Source organism: Triplophysa dalaica, chromosome 24 (assembly GCF_015846415.1).
Source record: "Triplophysa dalaica isolate WHDGS20190420 chromosome 24, ASM1584641v1, whole genome shotgun sequence".
Classification (NCBI taxonomy): Eukaryota; Metazoa; Chordata; class Actinopteri; order Cypriniformes; family Nemacheilidae; genus Triplophysa; species Triplophysa dalaica.
This window is the reverse complement of record NC_079565.1, coordinates 8,100,812-8,123,965: the sequence shown is the minus strand read 5'-3', so window position 1 is coordinate 8,123,965 and position 23,154 is coordinate 8,100,812. Positions and strand designations below refer to the sequence as shown.

At 38.6% G+C, this 23,154-nt stretch overlaps 4 protein-coding genes across 7 annotated transcripts; 2 read left to right on the top strand and 2 right to left on the bottom strand.

The window, feature by feature from the left end:
* Positions 1 to 47: 47 nt before the first annotated feature.
* rad52 (RAD52 homolog, DNA repair protein) lies at positions 48 to 5,560 on the bottom strand. 3 transcript variants are annotated; one of them, XM_056739624.1, is made up of 12 exons: positions 5,427 to 5,560; positions 3,656 to 3,779; positions 3,468 to 3,569; positions 3,280 to 3,373; positions 2,807 to 2,874; positions 2,621 to 2,739; positions 2,416 to 2,491; positions 2,051 to 2,331; positions 1,736 to 1,932; positions 1,566 to 1,643; positions 442 to 678; positions 48 to 183 (listed from the first exon to the last, which is right to left on the bottom strand). In XM_056739624.1, exons 2-12 carry the CDS (start codon positions 3,698 to 3,700, stop codon positions 122 to 124), a joined length of 1,359 nt encoding a protein of 452 aa, XP_056595602.1. In that variant the 5' UTR covers positions 3,701 to 3,779; positions 5,427 to 5,560; the 3' UTR covers positions 48 to 121. The 3 variants fall into 3 exon arrangements, with proteins under 3 accessions (XP_056595602.1, XP_056595603.1, XP_056595604.1); XM_056739625.1 differs by lacking the exons at positions 1,566 to 1,643; positions 5,427 to 5,560 and having other exon boundaries at positions 3,656 to 4,329; XM_056739626.1 differs by lacking the exons at positions 3,656 to 3,779; positions 5,427 to 5,560 and having other exon boundaries at positions 2,807 to 2,897; positions 3,468 to 3,566.
* prr5a (proline rich 5a (renal)) lies at positions 4,708 to 11,303 on the top strand. 2 transcript variants are annotated; one of them, XM_056739627.1, is made up of 10 exons: positions 4,708 to 4,944; positions 6,180 to 6,360; positions 7,128 to 7,238; positions 7,333 to 7,413; positions 7,692 to 7,740; positions 7,828 to 7,885; positions 8,582 to 8,673; positions 8,793 to 8,933; positions 9,248 to 9,386; positions 9,496 to 11,303. In XM_056739627.1, exons 2-10 carry the CDS (start codon positions 6,233 to 6,235, stop codon positions 10,032 to 10,034), a joined length of 1,338 nt encoding a protein of 445 aa, XP_056595605.1. In that variant the 5' UTR covers positions 4,708 to 4,944; positions 6,180 to 6,232; the 3' UTR covers positions 10,035 to 11,303. The 2 variants fall into 2 exon arrangements, with proteins under 2 accessions (XP_056595605.1, XP_056595606.1); XM_056739628.1 differs by lacking the exon at positions 4,708 to 4,944 and adding an exon at positions 5,642 to 5,771.
* Positions 11,304 to 11,437: 134 nt separating this feature from the next.
* fbxl14a (F-box and leucine-rich repeat protein 14a) lies at positions 11,438 to 13,959 on the top strand. The gene has a single exon (XM_056739629.1). It carries the CDS (start codon positions 12,215 to 12,217, stop codon positions 13,448 to 13,450), a length of 1,236 nt encoding a protein of 411 aa, XP_056595607.1. The 5' UTR covers positions 11,438 to 12,214; the 3' UTR covers positions 13,451 to 13,959.
* Positions 13,960 to 15,597: 1,638 nt separating this feature from the next.
* chrm2b (cholinergic receptor, muscarinic 2b) lies at positions 15,598 to 17,254 on the bottom strand. Its single transcript, XM_056740682.1, has 2 exons — positions 16,471 to 17,254; positions 15,598 to 16,175 (listed from the first exon to the last, which is right to left on the bottom strand). Exons 1-2 carry the CDS (start codon positions 17,135 to 17,137, stop codon positions 15,598 to 15,600), a joined length of 1,245 nt encoding a protein of 414 aa, XP_056596660.1. The 5' UTR covers positions 17,138 to 17,254.
* Between the last annotated feature and the right edge of the window lie 5,900 nt (positions 17,255 to 23,154).

Sequence of the window (23,154 nt, the reverse complement as noted above, 5' to 3'; positions counted from 1 at the left end):
AACCTCATCAATCCAAAATTCAAACAGAAAGACAAACATTTATTAGCATTTCATTTTTTACACATTACAAGTAAAAATTAAAATAGATAAAAGTACATTACTTAAAAAAAAGTAACATTTGTCAAGTTTCCAGTCTTCGTTTCTTCATTATCTGGCCTTGTCTGTATGGGCTCTCTGCGCCACCTTAAAAACAAGTCCATATCAGAAAAGAAGCTACAGATTTATAAGTATTTTCACTAAATGACAAGGCTAAGTTGACAAGCACAGGCTTCCTACATCAAGAGTGCCAAATCCCTGGCTATTTATATTAATGGGGACATAGGCATGAGTGAAGAAGCTAAACCAGAAGTGGGCATGTCCTTGCATGTGTGCATACGCCCATTCAGAAACTTAGTAACAAGTATGTGTTTATTTTGAGATTCATCTTATTTTAGATCCTACCTGAAGTAGTTCTTGCGTCTGATCTGACTTGACCGTATCCTCCGTGCCCATGAGGAACAACATGGCCCTGTGGTTGAGCTGGTGGTCTCAGGTATTGAGCTCTCTGTGGAGTCTTGCTGCGAGTCGCCATCTTGTGCAGACTCGGCGTGCTGGGACGAAAAGGTTCAGATGAGCTTCCTGCAGGATCTTCAAGCACATCAATGCCATTTAAAGTAAAGTCCCACAATTCCGGGTCATCTGAGGAGAAGATGTGTTCAGTTAACATCTGAGGAAACCTCAGTCGCCTATTATTCTCGACCCCCTTTGTGTAGATTGCATCGCTTTGCGGCCCCCCACAAATAAAAGCCTATCATCTTAAACTTAAAAATGTAATTAAACCAAAAACATATTCAGCTATACAATCCTAGCACATCAATTATTTTGTTGCATGGTCTTATTTTTATGATGTTAGATTGCGTAAAGGCTATGATAAATGTGTATATTTCATAAAATGCCACAAAATCTGGGCTCCCGGATGAGGGGGCCCCCAATTTGAGAACCACTGACATATTAAACAGTATCGAAGGGATAGTTCACCCCAAAAAAGATGATGTCATCATTTATTCACTCTCATGTAGTTCTAAACATGTACAGTACATGACTTTGTTACTTCTCTGGGGCACAAAATCACAAATTTTCAGTAATGTCTCAGTGGTTTTGAGTCCATACGATGGAAGTCAATGGGGGTCAAAGTTGTTTGTTTACCAACGTTCCTCAAAATATCATCTTCTGCTGGAAAGAAAGTCATACAGGTTTTGAAATGATGACAGTTTCTCCATATTTGGTTGAAATATCCCTTTAAATCACCCAATAATTATCTTGAGCACCCAAACAGGGATATTTATCACGCCATATGTATGTACCATAGGGCTGGGGCAATATTTGACCTCACAACACTGCCTCTATATTCTCAAAGTATCATTTTCAACAAAATATCAAGTAACATTTATATCTGCAACAGCTATTTTTGGCCATACGTTGTTTTATCGTGATGCTGATTTCGACATAACATGCTCTCTCCGTGTCCCTCCGGATTCCCCCCCCAAATGTACCATGACCTCATCGTCCTCCAAAATAGTTCTTACCAGCCAGACACTCCTCCTGCTTAGTCGACACCAGATGTCCGTTTGGTGTACTGTGGTTAACAGGACCTACAGTCTGCCCTACAACAATAAACCCACCAATGGAGAAAGCACGCTAAACACCCGACACTCCTACAGGAAAGGTTTGGCAAAAAAACACAGACTCACGCCACCTTGCTTTAGATGTGGCGTCTGATCTGTAGACGAGTTTAAAGATTTCGTTTTCTGCTGTGCTTGTTCCTGTTGCAGCTTCTTGGCCTCCATCTCCTGTCTGAACTTCTGCTGCAGCTGCTGCTGTCTCAGCTTCCTCTGGTGTTTAGGGTCCAGCAGTGGGTCGGATGAGGACAGGTCACCCACGGTAGCTGCTGACCTAACACACAGAACAGCAGATTTCAGCAGGTGTTTCGGTGCTCACTAATATTAAAAGATGCTTAGTTTAAGTGTGGTGATTGTGAATTTGTATGCAAGAGCCAGCAAAATTCATCAACCTTGAGGTGTTGCCCGGCCTGTTTTCAGACTCCTGGTGAGCTGATGTGTTGCCAGAATGTGCTGCAGTGTTTGTCAATGAAGTCCTGGATGAAGTGCCGTTCTCATGCCCTTCTTGTACGGATTGAACTCCCATCTGCCCCGAGCGATCGTTGTTGATTGGTTCCTCCGGCTTGATAAATATACTGCCTTTGGCTTGGGCCATGCTTTTGTACCTGGCCTTCGCCACGGATGGCTCTTCATCGCAACGCTTGGTCTTGTTTGGGTCTAAAGGAGGGGGGGGCTACCATAACAGGAAATACGGGAATTCAGGTACATTGCAAATACGTATCATGATTCTTTGTTTATAGGATTACACATTTCTTACCTGCTTTGGTATTTTATTGATGGCTATGAGGTACTCCTTATTTAGAATACAGTTTCCAAGTGCATTCCCAAAACACCTTAAAAAAAAGCAAAATTATATTTATTCAATGCAAAGTAAAGCACAAGAAAACCGTATCGTTCATAGAATATAGAAGCTATTTAAACATTTATGCTATTGATGTTAAATTGAGAACAAAAAGAATTACTTGAGCGATCTTTTCAAGCCATCTGTAACAGCTTCTTTTCTTGCTTTCTCCAGCGACAGAGCTTTGGATTTAAGGCCTTCACTCACACCATACCCCACGTCCTCATGGAATGAGCCGTCCTGTGGGAAAGAGATCAGGGTATAGTCTTCTATACGGTGTATGTCTGTGATGTGTCAGAGCTCTTACCTTTAACTGGACCTTCACAAAGGCACTTACTCCGACATAAAACTTCCCGTTGATAAGGTCAACGAAGTCTGTAACATTAGATTGGCCACACCTTGTATTAAATACATTCAAATTGAGGTTCATTTTCACTTAGATTCATTTAAAACTTCCTTTATAAATGATGATTTTGCTGCATTTATAAACTTCCTTGAAATGTACATGTTGTAAGATTTTACAAAAGCTCCAATTTCTCCTAAATTGATGTCGTCTTGAAACATCCCAAACGTCAACAGTTGGAGGTACTGAAGCCATTTTATTAAAGCTTCAATATTTCCAATGTGTATATTTAGATCTGAATTTAATAGTAATAAAGTATTTTAAATGAATAATTTAATTCTCTTAGCTGTCATGCAACTTTTACATGCACTTACATTTACTAATGGGTATTAAAATCTTTGTGCGTCGTAATAATTACAATTGTGACATATCCTTACCAACATTTTGTTGTGATATTGAATGTGACCATCCGTTGTACCCAAACATTTCATTGGCCAAACTTATAACTCTGTGACCCTCGATATAACACACCTGTCAAAAGACACATAACCAAGGATTAAAACACATATGAGCCGTCAAAATAAAACTAAATGCAATCAAATAAAACAAAACGGTTCTTTCACACCTTTTGACCTCCTCCTGCCTGTCTGGAGCTGATGTATTCAGGTCCGAGTCTCTGTCGCAAAGCATTCTGGACTGCCTGGTACTCTTCTGCAGTATATGCATACTAAAGCAATAACATCCATTCTGTTTAGCTTATGATAGCGCTGCCATTAAAACACATTGCCATGTAAGTTGTCTTTTTCGTCATACCTGTCCAAAACAAGCACTGGGTTTCTGACCACTGCTTGGATCCATTGGTACTCTTTGATATCTTATGTCTTCTTTATAAACGATGTTACATGTGCAGATGTCGCCACATGAACGCGCAAGAAGTCTGAGACAACATCACAAACTAGTTAACGTCCATTCCTTTACAGTCTCTTGCTTATCTCTTTATGAAACCGATCAACATTTAATAAACGTCTCTATATCAATGTTTTAATACCGTTTAAACTAGACCTTAAATATTACATTACGTCTCTAAACCAAGCGTTTGTTAATTCCCGCGTCGGAACGTTTGAACCGGCCCGCCCACTCGCTCTTGCGTGAGCTCGTACGTACTACGTCATAAAATACAGAGTTAAAGTCACGCTTGGTGTAATTCCTTTGTTTTTAATTCTACGAAAAATAACAAAGCTGTAAAATATGTCTATTTTAGACATTTCATATTTTAATTTGACATAATAATTTATACACGTCACTTCTTTTCTATTTATGTTCATTTATTGTACCCCCTGACAGTATTTATCATTCCTTTTAACCAATAAATATCGCCATTTCGGTCACGGTATAAATGTGCTGTTTTGTTCAATGTCATATTGAAATAAAATAAAATAATACAACGAAATAAAATAAAAAAGTTAAATATGTGTTAAACATCACTCGAAGACAGATTGGCTTATATTCGTTATTTGGACATTGGGTGTCTAAGTTAAAGATTTTGCTCTGTTACTGTTCCACTGGGGCGTGTCTTATCGATTATTCCCTTCATTGATTGTTTAGTTTATTCCCCTAAAATGTTTTATTGTTATCATTATATAATAATTATGCACTTTATCATCCCATAAGCATTTGCACGTGTTTTATAATTTTGACATATTTAGTTCCACATATAACTATCAGAAAGATCCCTTTGTTCTTGCATTTAAAGGCACCTTCGTGCGTGCAGCCCATCCTGACCCTTCCGATCCCATCGCACAATGGTACTCGTGCACGTGCTTGGGGCGTGAACGCGCCCACAGTCTGGACTGCCCGTCTGGTCAGACAGTCTGCAAGCGAATAGGAGGGGCGAGCGTCGGGGATGCCACAGGAATGATCCATTAACCCGCATACCCCACATCCGCATGTATGGATTTACTCGTATATGTAACGTTACTGTAGGTTCACCCGATGCAATGACGCGCGAGGAAGCGTAGCCCATCCTATTTTCTCCTCATTGAACTTACTCAAACATCCCTGACTGTTCATATAATTCACTTTACACGCGGAGCACATGATCGGTGAGTGGACACATTGTTACGATGTTTGTGTGAAGTCTGATTTGAAAGGCTGAGCTTTAAATGTTGCATTGCATGTGTGTTCCGGATGAATGGTGCATTGTTGCGCTGTTTGTAAAAAACAAACGTGCCACGATCACCATAAGGTACACTGAGTACTCAGTGCGTCAACCCCGCCATGAATAACTTAAATCTACTGATATATTATGGACGCGATAGGAAATGACACGAGGAGACACTCGGATTGTTTGGTTGGTATCGAGTTTTATCAGAATTGTAAAACAGCCCGAGAGGAGAAATACAGTACGAGAAGTGATGCCCTTCCACTCAAGCAGCCTTCTCGGGTGAACACAGACGTCGTCGTTTAACCATTGCTTTTACCTGTCTGCATTTTAATAGGGGGGGATTGACTCCTCCTTATGCTGGGACAGAACGCAGCTCGTGTCTTGGCACGTTAAATGAACAAAGAGAAACTGAAATCGTACCTCAGGGAAAGTGTCGAAAGTGGAACGTACGGCAAAGTCGCGTATTTAGGTCAACAACGTAATGCCCTTCGCGATGAGATGCATCTGTGTTTTTTAAAGACCCCACATGCAAGATTAAAGGTCGTGCGAGAGATGATGACAGACTGATGCAAGACGAGTCTTTTGTTGTAGTAGCCTATTTCTTCCCGACGCTTCTCAAACGCTCCGGTAGGGGGCGCGTGTCGAGTTGTTGCCCACATGGAGAATTAATAACGTAAACAATCGCATCGATCCAACGAAGACGAAGTTTATGGGAATGTTTGGCAAAATAATCTTGAAAGAGAGAGAGCTGAGACTGGGATTGAGGTAGTTTGAAAATGTTGCTTTATGTAAAGTGCTTTTTTTAACAGAATAACGATTATGTCGAGGCGCCGATATAGCTCATTAACGTGACGTCATGCCTAACACATTTTTCGTTTCTTTAAATCAATATAAACAACCTAACTTGTGCGACTTACCAATTTGTGTTGTTATGTGCAAAATACAAATATTAAAATGCTAAAATAACAATAATATAAGTAATGTGTATATGGAGCCCTATTGATGGAGCTAGGGGAGCTATTTGACCCTAGTTCTGCTTTAGTAAATAGGTTATAGCATGACCTAACTAGAGTGTTTACCAAATATTCGTGTTGTAGCAATGGGTTGTGAAATGTACAGATATGTCAAAGTCTATGTGCCTTCATTGTGTTACTAATGCGCTTGTGTTGTCAGAACTATCAGAGGTGTTCTGAATGAAATGAGGATCTGCCAGCCTTTCAATAACAATGCCGGAGAATTTAAGCGGAGCCTTCATTGATCGACCTACATCCAGATCATCCACCTTCTGCTTCTCTGCCCTGTTCGCTCTTCCAAACCACCTTCACATGGACGGGAGCAGTCATCCGTTCAGGAGGTAAAACTGCATGATGTCATGTTTGTCCTCACCTGGCCGTAGCCTTCTTGGTCAAAATAAATCGTTGTTTCTCTGCTCTTCTAACACTTTGAGCCCACGACACACGCTCACATCCTGCTATACATGCTCGTATCCTGTTATTTGTTTGTGCTGTCCGCTGGGCCCCTTTGTAATGTTTACCAAATCACGATGTGGGACGTTACTTGGTTTATCACGTAGAGACACTTACATTTATTAAGCAAGCATCAATATTACGAAATGGGAGATATGAAAAACACAGCTCGCTCAATTCTGAGAAACATGATTTTTGTGAATGGGCGAGTTAAGTTAAAGCCATTTCGCTGGCATGTTAAAAGTAGAAAGAGGAACATCTCAGTGATCTTCCTGTGCTTTGTTTTCCAAATGACCTTAGTGTCACACTCCACGCTACAGAAACCTTCGACCATGTCTTCACTCCCTTTTGTTAAAGTGCATATAATAAATGATGGTTCCATGTTCACATCTATTTAATGCAGGTAGTTTATCTTTGTGGGTGGGTGTTTGACACGCAGAAAGAGAGATTTAGATAGAGAGATTGAGATTGTGGAAAGGATGGGATTGTAATGTAAGGAGGAAGGAAATTGGTTTCTCAACCACAAAATGATCCTCCCCTTTTGCTTCACACAAGTTACATCTGTTTTTCTGTGTGTCTCCATGAACTCTCCCCTTTCTTTCAGTCTTGCTGTTCTAAGTCTCGTGTCTTTTATTCCCTTTTTTACAACCATGAGGACTCTGTACCGGTTGAAGTTAGTGAGTTCTCCGAATTTGAGTCAACTGGGGAAAAGTGAAAAGGCTTCATTAGAGGAAAGAGGATCTGGGCCTAATGCCACATGGAACAGGTTAGTCCACATGTCCCGTGTGCGTTGCGTGTCTGTAAGTGTCAGGTCATAAAAACAGCAAGATATTATTTAATATCTGCACGATTTATTGCAGCATTCACAACGCAGTCATTGCTGTATTCCAGAAGAAAGGACTGGCAGACAATGAACTCTATACACTCAATGAAGGCGTGAGGTAAGGCAAAACAACATAACATATATTGTTTACAGGACAGGCAGAGCTGTTTGTTTTAAAATGGGCTTTTGAGGGTGGATTCATAAATTATTTATGTCACTAATGGCTACTGTTAGCGCTGTGTTAAACTCAAGGTTTGGTCATTCTGGTCTCTTATTATTATGAAAGAGCAGTTGAAGGTTGAGGGAGGGACTCGAAATTATGAAACTATTACAATAGGAAAAAGTTCTGATATTGCCTTGTATGTGTTTAATGTCTTAAAAATTGTGTTTTATTAGGCAACTATTAAAAACAGAGCTGGGCTCATTTTTCACAGAATACCTTCAGGTGAGAGTTTATGACAAGTGTGTGTCTTTAAAGTGTGTTTATTCTAAACAGTAGTTTGAGTATATACTGTTTTTCCCTCATTTTCAGAATCAGCTGCTGACGAAAGGAATGGTCATTTTACGGGACAAAATACGATTTTATGAAGGTATATTTATTCTGATAATAAGTAGTGTTTGATAAAAATAATTTGTCCCTGATAATGTTTAATTTGATAAAATTATAAAAAAAAATAAAAGGAATAAAAATGTGCAGTTGTAACTACACTGTAAATGAAAAAGTCCACAAAAAAGGAGAAACAGAAATATGCTGTATAAAAAATCCTATAAAATTTTTAGATATATAATAAATTGTTTTCCCCCATCTTTCTTGTAAAATGGTCGTCTTTTATTTAAAAAACCAAAGATTTCTGGGAGCTGGGGGACCAGATATAAACTGTAAAAATAATTATTGTAAATGTGCTATCTCTTACTGTAATTTTATGTTTTTTACCTCATGTAAAAAATACATAAAAATCTGTATAAAACAACAATGCAATTTTTTTTATATTTTATCCTGAAAATCGGTTAAAAAAGAACATAAGAATTCTGTAATATTATATTTTTCTGTATAAAGGGGTGTTTTGTCGCAGTTATAATATTCTTGTCTTTAATCAAAATAGTTAATTTAGATTTTTGTTGACTGACAAGAAATATTTTAGTTCATCAAAGGTTTTCATGTTAACCTTCAATAGAAATCATTTCACACACAAAGATATTTTTTATTCAAAATTGCATAGATTTTGATGCGCACATAATATGTGTACACAAACTGGTATTTTTCTGCTTTTTACATTATTTTATAGGTCAAAAATTATTAGATTCTTTGGCCGAGACTTGGGACTTCTTCTTCTGTGATGTTCTCACTATGCTTCAAGCAATCTTTCACCCTGTCCAGGTACAGTCTATTCACACTGACATCTATCAAAAAAAAATACACAATTATAAGTGTCTGCACCAAGTACAGCGGTGTTGTCTGCGGTGCTTTTGAATCTGAGCATATTCATGGTTCCTCAGGGAAAGGAGCCATCGGTGCGTCAGCTGGCCCTGCTGCACTTCCGGAACATCATCACTCTTAACATGAAGCTGGAGGAGGCTCTATCCAGACCACGAGCTCGCATTCCGCCCTCCATCATCCAGATGCTTCTGGTGTTACAGGTACACACGGGCTGGGAGTGGGTCTGCACTTTAAGGTTCGAAGAATTTATGGAATCTTAAAAAGTCAATAAACTGGTGTCTATATTGTTTTTCATGAGTACAATCTCTATATGATCTTAACCAACTGTATTCCACATATCTGGGAAAATATTATAGGCAAGTGGCCAGTCACAGAAATATTTTTTAATAAAAGTATTTATCAAGTTTAATACAATTTAATATTGTATGTGCGCCTCAGATAAAATTACTGTAGTTAATATTTAAGAAAAAAATCAGCATCCAACTCTTAAATGTGTCATCTTCATGTCTCACAGGGGGTTCATGAATCTAAAGGTGTGAGCGAGGAATATCTGAAGCTGGAGTCTCTCATTCAGAAGGTTGTGTCGCCGTATCTAGGCACGCAAGGATTGTGTTCCCATGAGTTCGGCCCCTCACAGTGCTCCTGTTTTATCGGTGAGAGAAAGCAAATATTTTGTTCATATTTAATAATGGTTTTAGATACCAAGGGTTCACAATTTAATATTAATAATAAATGATTTAATAAATAAAAAAATCTTCACAGAGAGGCGTTCCCAGTATTGCTTGTCCCAGACTGCAGACCTTCCCTCCAGTAACCCAGTAGTACGTTCCAAAAGTTACAACATCCCAATGCTGACCCCCGTGGCTGAGTATGACTCAGAGGTCAGCTCTGTGGGCAGCGTGGGCATCCGTCGTCACTCTGCTTGTGATGTCACTTCCTGCTTGGAGGATCAGGGCTATTCCGCCCTGTCTGTTGGAATAGAGACAAGCTCAACCCCCAGGCTCTTGCTTGATCATGACCTCGCATTGAACGGCGTGATGCGAGGTGCCACGGGACAGCCCGCTCTCATTTCTCCTTCCGTCTTCATACACACCTCTGCAGGTTGTCTGCACTCAGCAGAACCCCAGACGGCTCTATCCGAGGGGGACAAGGCCGTTTCGTCACCCCCTAGCTGCCCTTCCAGTCCAGAGACCATCGTATTGCAGGGTTTGGACTCACTGGAATCGGATCCCGATGGAATTTTCATTGACTTTTCTCATTGCCGCTCGGATTCGTTCGGAACCAGCAGGAAAACAAGCTGACGCGTCATCGCTGTGGAATGAACTGCTGTGAAGAACTCCAGTGAAGAACGCGGCACTTTATTTGGGGATATTATTATGAGGTTTAAACTGGAATTTCATTTGAAATTTGCTCAAAAGCCAAGGCTACTCTGTGAATATATGGGAAAGGATTGTTTTCATAATGTTCTAAACCTGTGGATGTGTTTCTGAATTTTCTACATAGTTTTTCATAGCTAATAGTGACACTAGGAATGGAATGTCTCCATTTTATTTAACACACATTTTTAATGGATCTCAATTTTTTTGTTTTGTATTGAGATGCCAGCATCACTACATGTTATCTCTTCCATCATCGTCAGTTCTAATGTCATGCACTTTTTATTGTCATAGGGCTTTAAATACAACTATGTGTAGTGCTTTTTAAATCAATGCCAACCTCAGCTGCGCTCTTAATGGTATGAGATGAAATTATGCCTTTATGTTTTTTACTTTGTGACTATAACATATTGCTATTGACAATACAGTTAGTGCAGAAAATGGTACATGCTGAAAATGCAATGTTTGTTTCTTGATGTTAAGTTAAAATGTGATAGTAATTAATTACTTGAGTTAATAGGGTTTGTCCGTTGAATTTAAGAATGTAGATACACCCATTTTGCTTTAGTCGGTGAGACAGACAGATGAAAAATAAGGTTTACAAAAATGTATTTGATCCTAACCTGAGGAATTTGAGATTATTTGTGAAATACGCAATTTAAAAATTCTTGGGCTATTAGAAGCCATATAAGAGGTTAATTTGATATAAAAACAGATTAATACAATTATTTAAGACTAATGATTTGACTATAAAGTTAGAACCACAGGAGGAAAGTTACTTTAATGGATACACATGGATACATGTATTTTGTTAGATAAGAATATATAGTTCTTAAAGTAGTTAAAATCTGATTGATTGTATAAAAAAGTTTTAGGTACTTTAGAAAAAATGTGTCGCTTGTGTTTCTTATTTAATTTTTTTAGCTTTTGACCTTGGTTATAAAACGGATTAATTTCTCTGTAATTTTATAGAAAGAACCCGAACATAGATTTTTAAACAAGCAAAAAAAAGTAGAAATTAAAGGTTTACAGTGAGACTCTTATTATGTTAATAATAACATAATAACAATTATGTTACTCTTAAGATGTTGCACTGATATTTTTAAATGCTGTACTGTTTCATAATGATTTTATTGTTTAAGTGTGCTTTGTGGACAACTTCAACATTTTGTAGTAAAATACTTTAATACTAAATGTTTATGAGTGTTTTGAAAGTACACGACTGCTCGCGCGGTATACAAACGCATTTATATCCCACGATTTAATTTGTTTGGATTTCGCCATAATTTGCTTTGGCCACTATTGTTCCGCTTTTTGTTAAGAGAAACTGTTGACTTTGCATAAGAAGGAAGCGTGAAAAACTTAACATTTCGTTTCGTATTCAAAGATAACTGGTGTGCGTATTTGTTTAATGCCGAGGACGGTAGACCCGAGGACTAAACCAATGTGCGTTCGATAATAGGGGTGTGCGGTTATTTCAAATAAAACTATTTTAAGTGATTTTGACGAATATAATGCATCGCTTGCTTTCACATTAGTGTTTACTTTATTGTAAATTATGCTTTTAGTACCTATTTAGGACTTTTGTGCTACAATAAAACGACCTCATTGCCATTCTCCCCCTTGTTTTGAATAGACGAAGACAAAGGCAACCGGAAATCGGACTCCATAGTTTTCGTCAAATGGTTGATTTGTATTCAAGCGAAATGGTTTGTTTTCTTCAACCGTTAACTTTTATATTTTCAAACTTTACTCGTTTTTTCCCGTAAAGACGTTTAGTGGGTCTGCGTTATTACTTTAAAACATGTTTCTTGTACCAGAAATAGTCGTTTCGAAGACCTGGCGATCCAATAACAGCCTGTATTCCGACGTTAGCTGGTTATTTCAAGCAAATGCAGCGCAGACCAAGTTTTAAACGACACAAAGCGCGTCTGCATCTACGTATTTACTCTGTGCATTCCGTCCACACGCGTTTGGACTCCTCGAATTGCTTTCGAAAGCGCATTTCCACGTTATTTCTTTACATGTGGTCATTGCCGGCAGAAGACAAGACTAGTTTAGCTCACCGGCTAACTCCGCTAAGCTAACGAGCAGCCGATTCAGACATGGAGGTCCACGTCTCGAGCCTTTTCCCGGAGATCTTAGCGATGATCTTCAATTATCTGGACGTGAAAGGCAAAGGGAGAGTCGCGCAAGTGTGCACGGCTTGGAAAGACGCATCGTACCACAAGTCCGTCTGGAGGGGAGTGGAAGCAAAACTCCATCTGAGAAGAGCAAACCCATCACTCTTCCCCAGTCTCCAGACCAGAGGGATCAAAAAAGTGCAGATCCTCAGCCTGAGACGCAGCCTCAGTTATGTGATCCAAGGGATGCCGAACATAGAAAGCCTTAACTTGAGTGGATGCTACAATTTAACAGATAACGGTCTCGGTCATGCTTTTGTGCAGGACATCAGCTCTTTGCGAACACTCAACCTCAGCCTTTGCAAGCAGATCACCGATTCCAGCTTGGGCAGGATCGCGCAGTATCTGAAAAACCTGGAGCAGTTGGATCTCGGTGGGTGTAGTAATATCACCAATACGGGACTGTTGCTCGTCGCCTGGGGCCTCCACAAACTCAAAAGCCTGAACCTGAGGAGCTGCAGGCACGTGTCCGATGTTGGCATCGGGCACCTGGCTGGCATGACCCGCAGCGCCGCGGAGGGCTGCCTCAGCCTGGAGCATCTGACTCTGCAGGACTGTCAGAAATTGACGGATCTGTCGCTTAAGCACATCTCCAAGGGCTTGAACAAGCTGAAAGTCCTGAATCTAAGCTTTTGTGGCGGCATCTCCGATGCAGGGATGATCCATCTGTCGCACATGACCCAGCTGTGGACTCTGAACCTGCGGTCGTGCGATAACATCAGCGACACGGGCATCATGCATCTTTCAATGGGCACTTTGAGGCTGTACGGGCTTGATGTGTCGTTTTGCGATAAAGTGGGCGACCAGAGCCTGGCTTATATCGCCCAGGGTCTCTATCAGCTCAAGTCCCTGTCGCTTTGCTCGTGCCACATCAGCGACGATGGCATCAACAGGATGGTCAGGCAGATGCACGAGCTGAAGACTTTGAACATTGGACAGTGCGTGCGGATCACCGACAAGGGACTCGAGCTCATCGCTGATCATTTGACTCAGCTGACCGGGATCGACCTGTACGGCTGTACCAAAATCACAAAGAGGGGACTGGAGCGGATAACCCAGCTCCCCTGCCTTAAGGTGTTGAACCTGGGACTTTGGCAAATGACAGAGGTGAAGGGGATAGGCGACGCCTCTGAGATATTGCCATGCTACACCTCTTAGTGTTTTCTCTACCTCAGTGTTGCCAGCATTGTCTTCTTTTTTCTAGAGACATGTAGTAGACAAGGTATTTAAGATGCACAGTCTCATGTACTTTGTTATTAAGCCTGCAGAAGAGGCTTTACGTAGTTCAAATTGAATCAGCAATAAAAAACACTGAACAGCCTTCTTAACTGTAGAGTCTATAATGTCGAATTCCTTTTGAATGCCTTTTCTGTACTTTGTTTTAGAGCTTCATATTGAGGTGAGATGTTCTAAAATTTCCACGAAAACACATTTTGTCACTGCATTTTAAGTATTTATCCTAAAAGACCAGCATTAAGTATAATTTGGAGAAAAAAGTTTACTTTGTTTCTGGACAAGGAAAAAATGTGCTTGTTCATTTTATGTTAACATGGAACATATGCAATTTTTACTTTGTTTTAAAAAAAAAGGCCAGTTTGCTTGTTAAAGACTTACAAAATGTTCGTTTATTTTCCTACAACAAATGATTAAAGTTAAAATTGCTTCTAACGAAACTTGTTTATTCCCGTTATTGTGAAATAAACATGAATATTGCACACAAGCACATGTTTTTAATGACATACACAATGCAAAATCCATATTTCTATTTGGAAAAATACAGACCAAGCAGGCTGATAATAATAATAATAATAATGAAATACAATGCTTTTGTGGTATAACTGCACAGGTTCATGATGATATATATATATAAACATATACGTGGAATTTCACACAAGCCTTCAATATTTTTTCATTATTGCCATTAATTGGAAAAAAGGGCTTGTTGTTGAAGCATGAGCGGCATAAATTTGAGTCCTTTATAAATCCATTTCTCTTATCACTGTGAATGGTTAAAGACTTATCACCCTTTCATCATTTACTCGAGTCATTTCAAACCTGCATGCAGAACACTAAAGAAGATATTTTAAAGGATGTTGTTAACCAAACATTGACCTCCATATGGACAAAAAAACACTGAGACATTTCTCAAAATATCTTCTTTTGTGTTCCACAGGAGTAAGCCATACAGGTTTTACGTGACGTGTGAGGGAATTAATGGTGGCCGAATTTTTATTCTTGGATGAGCTATCCTTTAAAGATTATTTGAACACAGCTGAATTGCACTCATAGATTTTTTTACTATCAATTGCATCAGTAAGTGATAACTTTGGTTCTTCTGCAGATAAAAACTAACAAAAATCACCTATACAGTATTTACATACATTGAGCTTAATTTGCATTAAAAATGACAAGTTTTTTAATAAAAATACTTGTGGGCACATTTGTTCCAACACGTTTTACAGCCCTGGAAAAAAATAAGAGACCATTCCAAATTTTCATTTAATCAGCATTTCTAGATATCTGTTGAAATCCAATAAAAAAATCAAACCTCAGGAGTGACATAATGTCACCCAATAGCAGTGTGAAAGACTGACAGCATGACAAGACACATGAAAACTGTGATAAAATCGAGATTTCAAATGAAAAATAAATTTTGAACATGTACAAATATTACTGTTGTACTGCTTAAAGTGTATATGAACGTGTTTTCTTGGCTGTATTTGAGATCTGAACATCTTGAGCATCTGAGCATCTTTTATGTTATAGTGACCTGTTTCTCAAGTTTTCATTTTCGGTAAATAAATGCAAATAGAAAAAAAAAATGTTTTTACATTTGAATGAAATATTGTAAGTAGTTCACAGAATGAAAAGATAATACTTTTACCTAAACACATACCTAGAAATAGTAAACTCAGAAAAATCTCTTTTTTTTTGCGGTTGTAGAAAGCACATGCACATGACTTAAGCTCACTGAAAGCCATCCAGGATTTTTTAGCTAAGAACAAATAACTCAAAAGATTTATTGGCAACAAGCATACAGAATGACGCCAAAGAAATGCTCAATTTTTCACAATGTAACAAGCTTTAAAGTGAGTTTTAAAAACGCCCGAGCAATGAAATGTAAGTTGAATTACCTACGGCTACCTTTTTAGTAGTTCTCATAATTTGGCTGCCGAAACATCATCGGAATGTTTCAACAGTTTAGACTAGTCTCATTTCATTATTGTCAAACCCAGGATCAGATCCAAGCCACAAGACCTCTGCTTATTCTCAGCAAATGAGTTCAAACACATATGCCCATCGTCTCAGTGTTTTCTAGATGAATAAATATTCTTGTACTTGCATGTCAGCAGCTGTTTAAAGGTGTTCTTGAAGGTGACATTGCACAGGGCATAGCACGCCGGGTTAACTGTACTGTTTATATAGCAGAGCCAGTAGCCAAGTATCCACATTGTCCTTGGTATACAGGTGGAGCAAAAAGTATTGATGAGGACCATGACATTGTAAGGTGTCCACGTGGCCGCGAAAGCCACCAGGATGGCCATGATGGTCCTTGTTACCTTCCTCTCCCGGGAGGACATGCTCTTTCTCTTCCTCTGGTAACGTGGAATGAGAACGTTTTGTGACGCTAGACTCAGTCTTTCTTTGCCGTTGTTTGAGCTCTGACCTCTGTTGGTGTCTTTAGAGATGTTTTGCAGGTTCCTTTGCGATGGTGTTTTGAAGCAGGTGAATTTGACCCAGGATCCTTTGGCTAGAGGAGTGGATGGGGTCTGTTTGCTTTTGATGCCTCCGTTGGTGCTAATAGACATCACCAGTTCTCTCTGATTGGATAAAGGGAGGACACTGCCGGATAAAGAGTCATTCTCGCTTTCTCGCTCTTCTCCTGCAGGTGGGTAGAAGACAGTGCATAATATTTTAGTGTGTCATTTTCCTACCATGACATGTAAAAGAATCACAGTTTCACAGTTGGTATATCCAATGTACTTTGTAATAATACCATTTATCCTATATATTTTGTAACTTTTTCCTGGTATTTACTGTAAAACTTGTAGAAATACATTTAAATTAAACAAATAATGATAGTCCCCTATGGACCTGTACCATGAATATATTACGAGATTTATTGTCAACCCTAACAACTAGACAGCTATCAATAGATCAGTTTAAAACACATTTACCTGTAGTGGCGTCTGATCCGCTCTGCCTCCGAGGAACCGTTTCCTGCGCTCCATGGATTGACCTCCTCTCCACATTCCCTTCAGTCATGGCCACAGCCTGACCTCCATCAGTACTGTCTCGAGACATTATCCGGCTGTCTCTGCTTCTGACGCGACTGCGGCTGGCTTTCGAGATCTGCCAGTAAAGGATCGTCATAATGACGACCGGCAGGTAGAAGGCAGCGATGGCCGTACCGAATGTGACCACTGCATTGGAGAAGAACTGGATGTGGCACTGACCCTCAAGCACCGTCCGGCCTCCGGTGATGAACTGCCAGAACAGGATAGCAGGGGCCCAGAGAACGAAAGACAGGATCCAGGCGGCGGCGATCATCATGCCCGCCATCTTGTGGGTCCTTTTGACCGGGTAACTGAGAGGTTTTGTGACGCAGAAGTATCGGTCAAAGCTGATGATGAGGAGGTTCATAACGGAGGCGTTGCTCGCCACATAGTCCAGAGCCAACCAGAGGTCGCAAACCAGCGGCCCCAAAGGCCAGTAGCCAATCACGATGTAGACGGTATAGAGGTTCATGGAGAAAACGCCAATGAACAGGTCTGCACATGCTAGACTGAACAGGAAGTAGTTGTTGACCGTCTGTAGGTTCCTGTTGACCTTGATGGAGAGCATGACCAGAATGTTGCCAATTATTGTGATCAGGCTTAAAGTGCTCAGACCGAGAACGATGAGAACAAACTCAACCGTTGAGAACGGGCTGTTTGGAAAAGCACTGGTCTTGTTTGCATGGCTGGAGTTTGGGCCAACCGTTAGGTTCTCCATCTTTCTTGATCTTGTTTATGTACTTGGCACTGGATATGCCATGAAGCCCGTCAAGTAAACGAAAAATTAAGTTGTTGCCCACAGTGCAGGGGGGTGTTTCATAGCTCAGGAGATGTTATGGAGTTCTCTGTTGCGTATCAACTCAGTCTCAGATGTTTCTCCTAAAATTGGTTAGATACAGAAATAGATGAGACGAATGTATGAGAAAAGTATGGAGCTGTAAAGTGAATGTTGATCGAAGAGGATAAATAATCAGGATTTGGATCAAATTGATGTGAAATCTTAAAAGGATAGTTCCCCAAAAATGACAAATGTGTTTAACAAGCTTAGGTTCAACTTCTCTGTAAATATAACCAAAGGTATTAGTGATGTGATGTTTGCCATCGAAAACCAATCGCTGTATTCATTTTCTAACTCTACTTTGCAGACAGAGTATGTCTGTGACTCTTTGCATGCATGCGGGGGTCTATTTGCCAAGCAGTCTCTTCAAACAGAGAGTTGAAGTCCGTATTTAATTCTTTTGTTTGTTATATGCTGCCAGATTTCCATTAGGGCTAAAGAGAACATTGCGCATCGACGGAGTGATAATACTTCCGAAAAAATCATACGGCTTAATGTGTCATTATCTCTCAGATATGAATGTAGCTTGAAATGGACTTTGATATCATGTTATATTTACTGTACCCAGGAAGGCTCTTTGAAGCCAGTAAACTTGGTCATTGCAGCAGCGTGTGAGTTATTATAGGAACTTTTTCGACAATCATGCAACTATTTGTATAATCGTGGTGGGTGGAGCCATGTGGTAGATTGTAGTGTAAACAGATGGCATATGTTAGTCATATAGGTCAGGTAGTGATCAAATATGTACTCGGGTAATAAGAGTTTGGGTTGTGTTGTTTTCATCTCTGTGTTCACAAGTAAATGGGATTAGTTAAGTCTGTTTGCCGGGAGTTGATATTGCGGGGTCTGGTCACTGTCACTCTCAAAGACTGCAACACAGCCGTGTGTGTGTGTGTAAGAAACAGCATGCATGGTGATGTGTTACATATTCCCCTGTAAAGGACAAATGACAGTCCTCACAATGTTATTATGAACTAATCTAAGATGAATGATGTGAGCATGGTACATTCACTGGAAATGTTTAAACATTTGACTGGCATTTGTAAAACAAACATGATAGTATGACTGTTGTAAAGAATAAGAAAACAAAAATCCTTAAAAAAAATACTTACAGTTTTTCTTCAGTCTTCCTACGGTCACCTATCTTCACCTTTCTAGCTGATGCCACAAGTTCTTGTTAGAGAGCCCGGGGCATTCGGGGCAAGCATGTGGGAAATATCTCAAGGTTGTGACGAGGAACAGCAATCTTAGAAGCTGTGATAAAATTTGTACCTTCGACAAAGGGAGAGTGTGTATGTTTACACAGTACGTGTTTTGTTTTGGAGCGAATTCTTTGCATGCATTGTGTTTATCATGTGTACCGTAACAAGCACACGCTTACGATAAAAGACGTGTCATAAACCGATGTGCTTTTTTAAAAGTCACACAATAAATCCTACTGTAATCCCCTTAGTAAAATTGTTTTTAGTGAAGGGGAAACCATTTGCATTATAATTTTACAACAAATCTAATGGTTAAACTGGTTAAAGTAATAAATCATGATAAATTTATATAATTCCTTTTTGACCAATTAACCACTGTAATATTTTAATTTCAAATATATGTTTTAATTTAACGTTTTAAAGTCAAAACTGTTGTAACATTCTAACTTTTAACGACTCGCTACCCTAAACACAGCAAAACGTTTGTAAATCACTCTTTAATACCTTATATATGCAGTCAGGCGTCCTTTATCCATCGAATCGCAAGTCTTGGAATAGGTTTGACTGGGCAAATCATCAGTAGCATCTGTAGGACGAGGTGTGCGTCTGTTCTCCTCTGTGCCGGTGACTGTAATGAATAGCGTTCATGTGTAAACTCAAGGGCCAGGAGGGGTGGGCTTCAAACAGGCTTATATGAGGAGGCAGGAAACCTCGTCATATAAAAAAGATCGGAACCTTATAGCAAATGAGGGAAATATGTAACAATTTGGGTGTTCAGGACCAAGGACAGCGTGTATCTAAAACTCAGTTGTTGTGGTGGATAAATGCTTTTATGATACATGACAACACCACCGTGTTTTGTAAACACGCATGGGAGTTTTAACATGTGTTTATCAGCTGAACACTTTAAGCAGCACAGCTTTATCTAGAAAGGTGTCGCCTTGGTTACTCATGCCAACACATTTTGACTCATTGGAGGTAGAAGGGAGTGCCCGACTATACTTCTAGTGGTGGCACCAGACTCTGTAAATAATTTCTTTGTGGTACCCGCTTTGTATACAAGAGTATTGTCATGCTTGGATAAAATGAGCCCTTCCCAAACTGTTGTTCCCAAAATAAGAGACACACTTGTCTACTGCAACTATACTGGGTTAAAGTGAATTCGTGAAAAAAGACGAAAAACCGAGACAAAACAGTAGAAACTCAACCTCCAACTCTGTCCTATAAATAAAAATCAACCATCGCCCCAAAAGAAAAGCTGTTTCACATATAAAACAGGATGTTTTAATTAAAATCATTGCAACATCTACACATACAACATGCTTAATAGACCCCATACCAGCTGATATATTAAAAGAATTACAACCTGTTGCAATTGAGCCCATTTATAACATTATCAACACATCAATTAATCTAGGCCATGTCCCAGGCTCCTTTAAGATGGCCGTCATTGAGCCTCTTATCAAGAAACCAACTTAGACCCCAATGAACTAGGAATCTATAGACTGATTTCAAATCTCCCTTACCCGTCTAAAATACTAGAGTAGTGTCCTGTCAGTTGTGCTCTTTCTTACAAAATGATGACATACACGAAAAAATTCAGTCAGGCTTTAGACCGCATCATAGCACTGAAACTGTGCTCATTAATATAACAAACAACCTGTTTATAGCATCAGATAAAGGTAACATCTCACTACTTGTCCTGCTTGACATTAGTGCTGCGTTCGATACTGTCGATCAAAACATACTTTAAGCTCACTTACACAATTTTACCGGTATTAGGGGAGAGGCAATGCAATGGTTCAGATCTTATTTATCAGACAGATAACTGTTTGTCAATTCAAATGGGGAATCGTCAAATCTATCACAAGGAAATTACGGATTACCTCAGGGATCAGTTTTAGGACCCTTGCTATTTCAAGTTTCAACAAATGAAACTTCCTAAATCACAACTAATAAACTCTGCCTATTCTTCATAAACATTTACTCTTTTAATCAAAGTCACTAAGTGCAGCTGTGACACGTCAGAGGAGATCTGGCCCTCCCGGACTGGTTTCCCCGAAGTTTTTTTTTTCTCCATTTATTTATCATTGGAGTTTGGGTCCCTTGCCACAGGGCAGTGTTTGCTAACCGGGAGACTGTATTTATTAGATATTATTTACTAGAATGATCTTGCTTGTTCTATAAACACCATGCATTGTGCTGTGTTTTACATTTTCTGTGTTTTTATGTTTTCTCCTGTAAAGCTGCTTTGGAACAATCCTGTATTAAATAATATTGAATTGAATTAAAGTGAGCTAGTCCATTTAAAGGGACCGTTCACCCAAAAATAAAAATATTGTTATTATTTACCTTATTGGTATTTCAAGCTTCTATGACTTCGGCAGAATACAAAAGAAGATATTTTGAAAAACGTTGGTAACCAAACCATGTTGGCCCCTATTGACGTCCATTGTATATGGACACAAAACCACTGAGACTTTTCTCATATCTTCTTTTGTTTTCTACAGATCTACATTTGAATATTTGTTCTTTTATATGTAGCGTCTTTGAACATCACAGCACCATTGTCTGCCATGATGACAGGACTACAATGAGAATATTCATCTCTGTGTTAACAATAGAGATCAAAGAAGTATAATATATTATAAGCATGGATATAAAACTAAAGTCCTAAAGGGGAACCAAATAAATACCTTCCTCTATAGAAAGATCCTCTCTTTGAAAGTGTCTGTGTGTTTAGTATATCCAACATAGTTAAACTATGAGCCTTTGAATGATGGAGTCAAAAGATTCTCCGCCAAATATTTTTAGATGTTTACAAAAAATCAGTTCTTCCAATAATTCCTATAGTGATGTCATTGAAAGCACTAACCTGGACATTTTTTAAGAACTCATGGCTTAGACAAAAGTGTTGTATGAACGCGAGATTTACTGCTGGATGTGTACTTTCGAAAATAATGGATGACTTCAAACTCTTGTGAGGAGTGCCAGCCGCCCAGTGGAAACTTTGTCGGATTGTGCTGTCAAACACCTCATTACAAGCACCAAGAGACAAAGCGCAGTCTTAGTTCCTGTTAATAAATTCTTTAGTGTGGCCTTGATGTCAACAGACCATAAATGATCAGGAACAACAACTTTGCCAAGCTACTGTCTTTGCAATGTCACTCGGTGACGGTGTGGATAAAATACTTGTTTTTTATAGTTTTATTGAGTGCATTGAAAGACTTTAAATGGAAAATGCGTAAAACATGTTTTCTTAACCTCTAAATTTGTATATTTTTTAAAACAGACATTGGAAACATATGTTCAAAATTGGACAATTCTTGGAAAATCTGATTAGTTCAATACAATTTGGTGTTTGAGGTGTTATGACCGTTCTAAAATTGTCTCAAATCCTTCTGTAGATAATTAGGTTAACAAAATCTATTATTGTTGTCTGTATATTGCATTTTTATGTTTTTATAAAATATAAAATATAAATTAGTACAATTAATTAATTAAATGAATTAAACAGACTTTAAAAAAATATTTTTTATTGAAATCAAATAAATGAATGGCCTAAATATTATTAGAAAAACTTAAATTAAATGATAATAAGAAAAGTTGCATTAGACTGAAATAGCTTAAATTTAATTTAAGGCACTAAAATAACTGAATTGGAAAAAAACGAATAAACTAAATAAAAAAAAAAACTGAAATATGACTGAAATAAAAATAAATCAAACCTATATTGTAATATAATATAATATGATATGATATCATATGATATGGTATATGATATGATATGATATGATATAATGTAATGACAAAAACATGTAATAAAATAGCCAAAACGTGCAATAAATGTAACATGAAAACAAAAAAAATGAACTATTAAAGTTTGAAATATTCAATATAAATACAGTCCAAAACTATAACTCTTCACTGCCCTGAATAAAATGTAATCGTTTTTTGTACTGTCTGTTGTCCTGTGCACTGTATAGCCACTTGGTGACACTGCTGAGCAAGTTAAAATTGAACACTCGCCTCATGCCACCAAAAACTACTGAACAAACCTCTTCGTGAAGTGATAACAAAAAAGCTTTCCTTTTGATACTCTACAACAAGATAAGACAGATCCAAACTTCCTTTTTTTTAATAAAGTATTCATTTCATGTATAATTTGTCATTAATTAAAAGATGTTTGCAAAGAAAAGCAGATCATGGCGTGCATTTAATATTGCAAACATGCACATACGCAAACGTTTCCCCCGGGTCCTGATTCAGCAGTGTTTCTGCTCTTATGTAGCACAGCAAGCAATCAGTCTCCAGGTCTAACAAGTCTCACCATGTGCACACAGAACAATTATCTCCATTGTGTCTGTTATTCATCTCTAATAAAGACACCTACTAGACAGCTGTACTGTGCCAACCTCAGTGCAAACCAACATCTAAATATTTGGTATATATTTCATATATAATATTTATTTAACTTCACATCAGCACTTCCTATAAACATGTTTTTGATCTACAGAAATAGTGTCGGTAAAAACAAAAGCAACA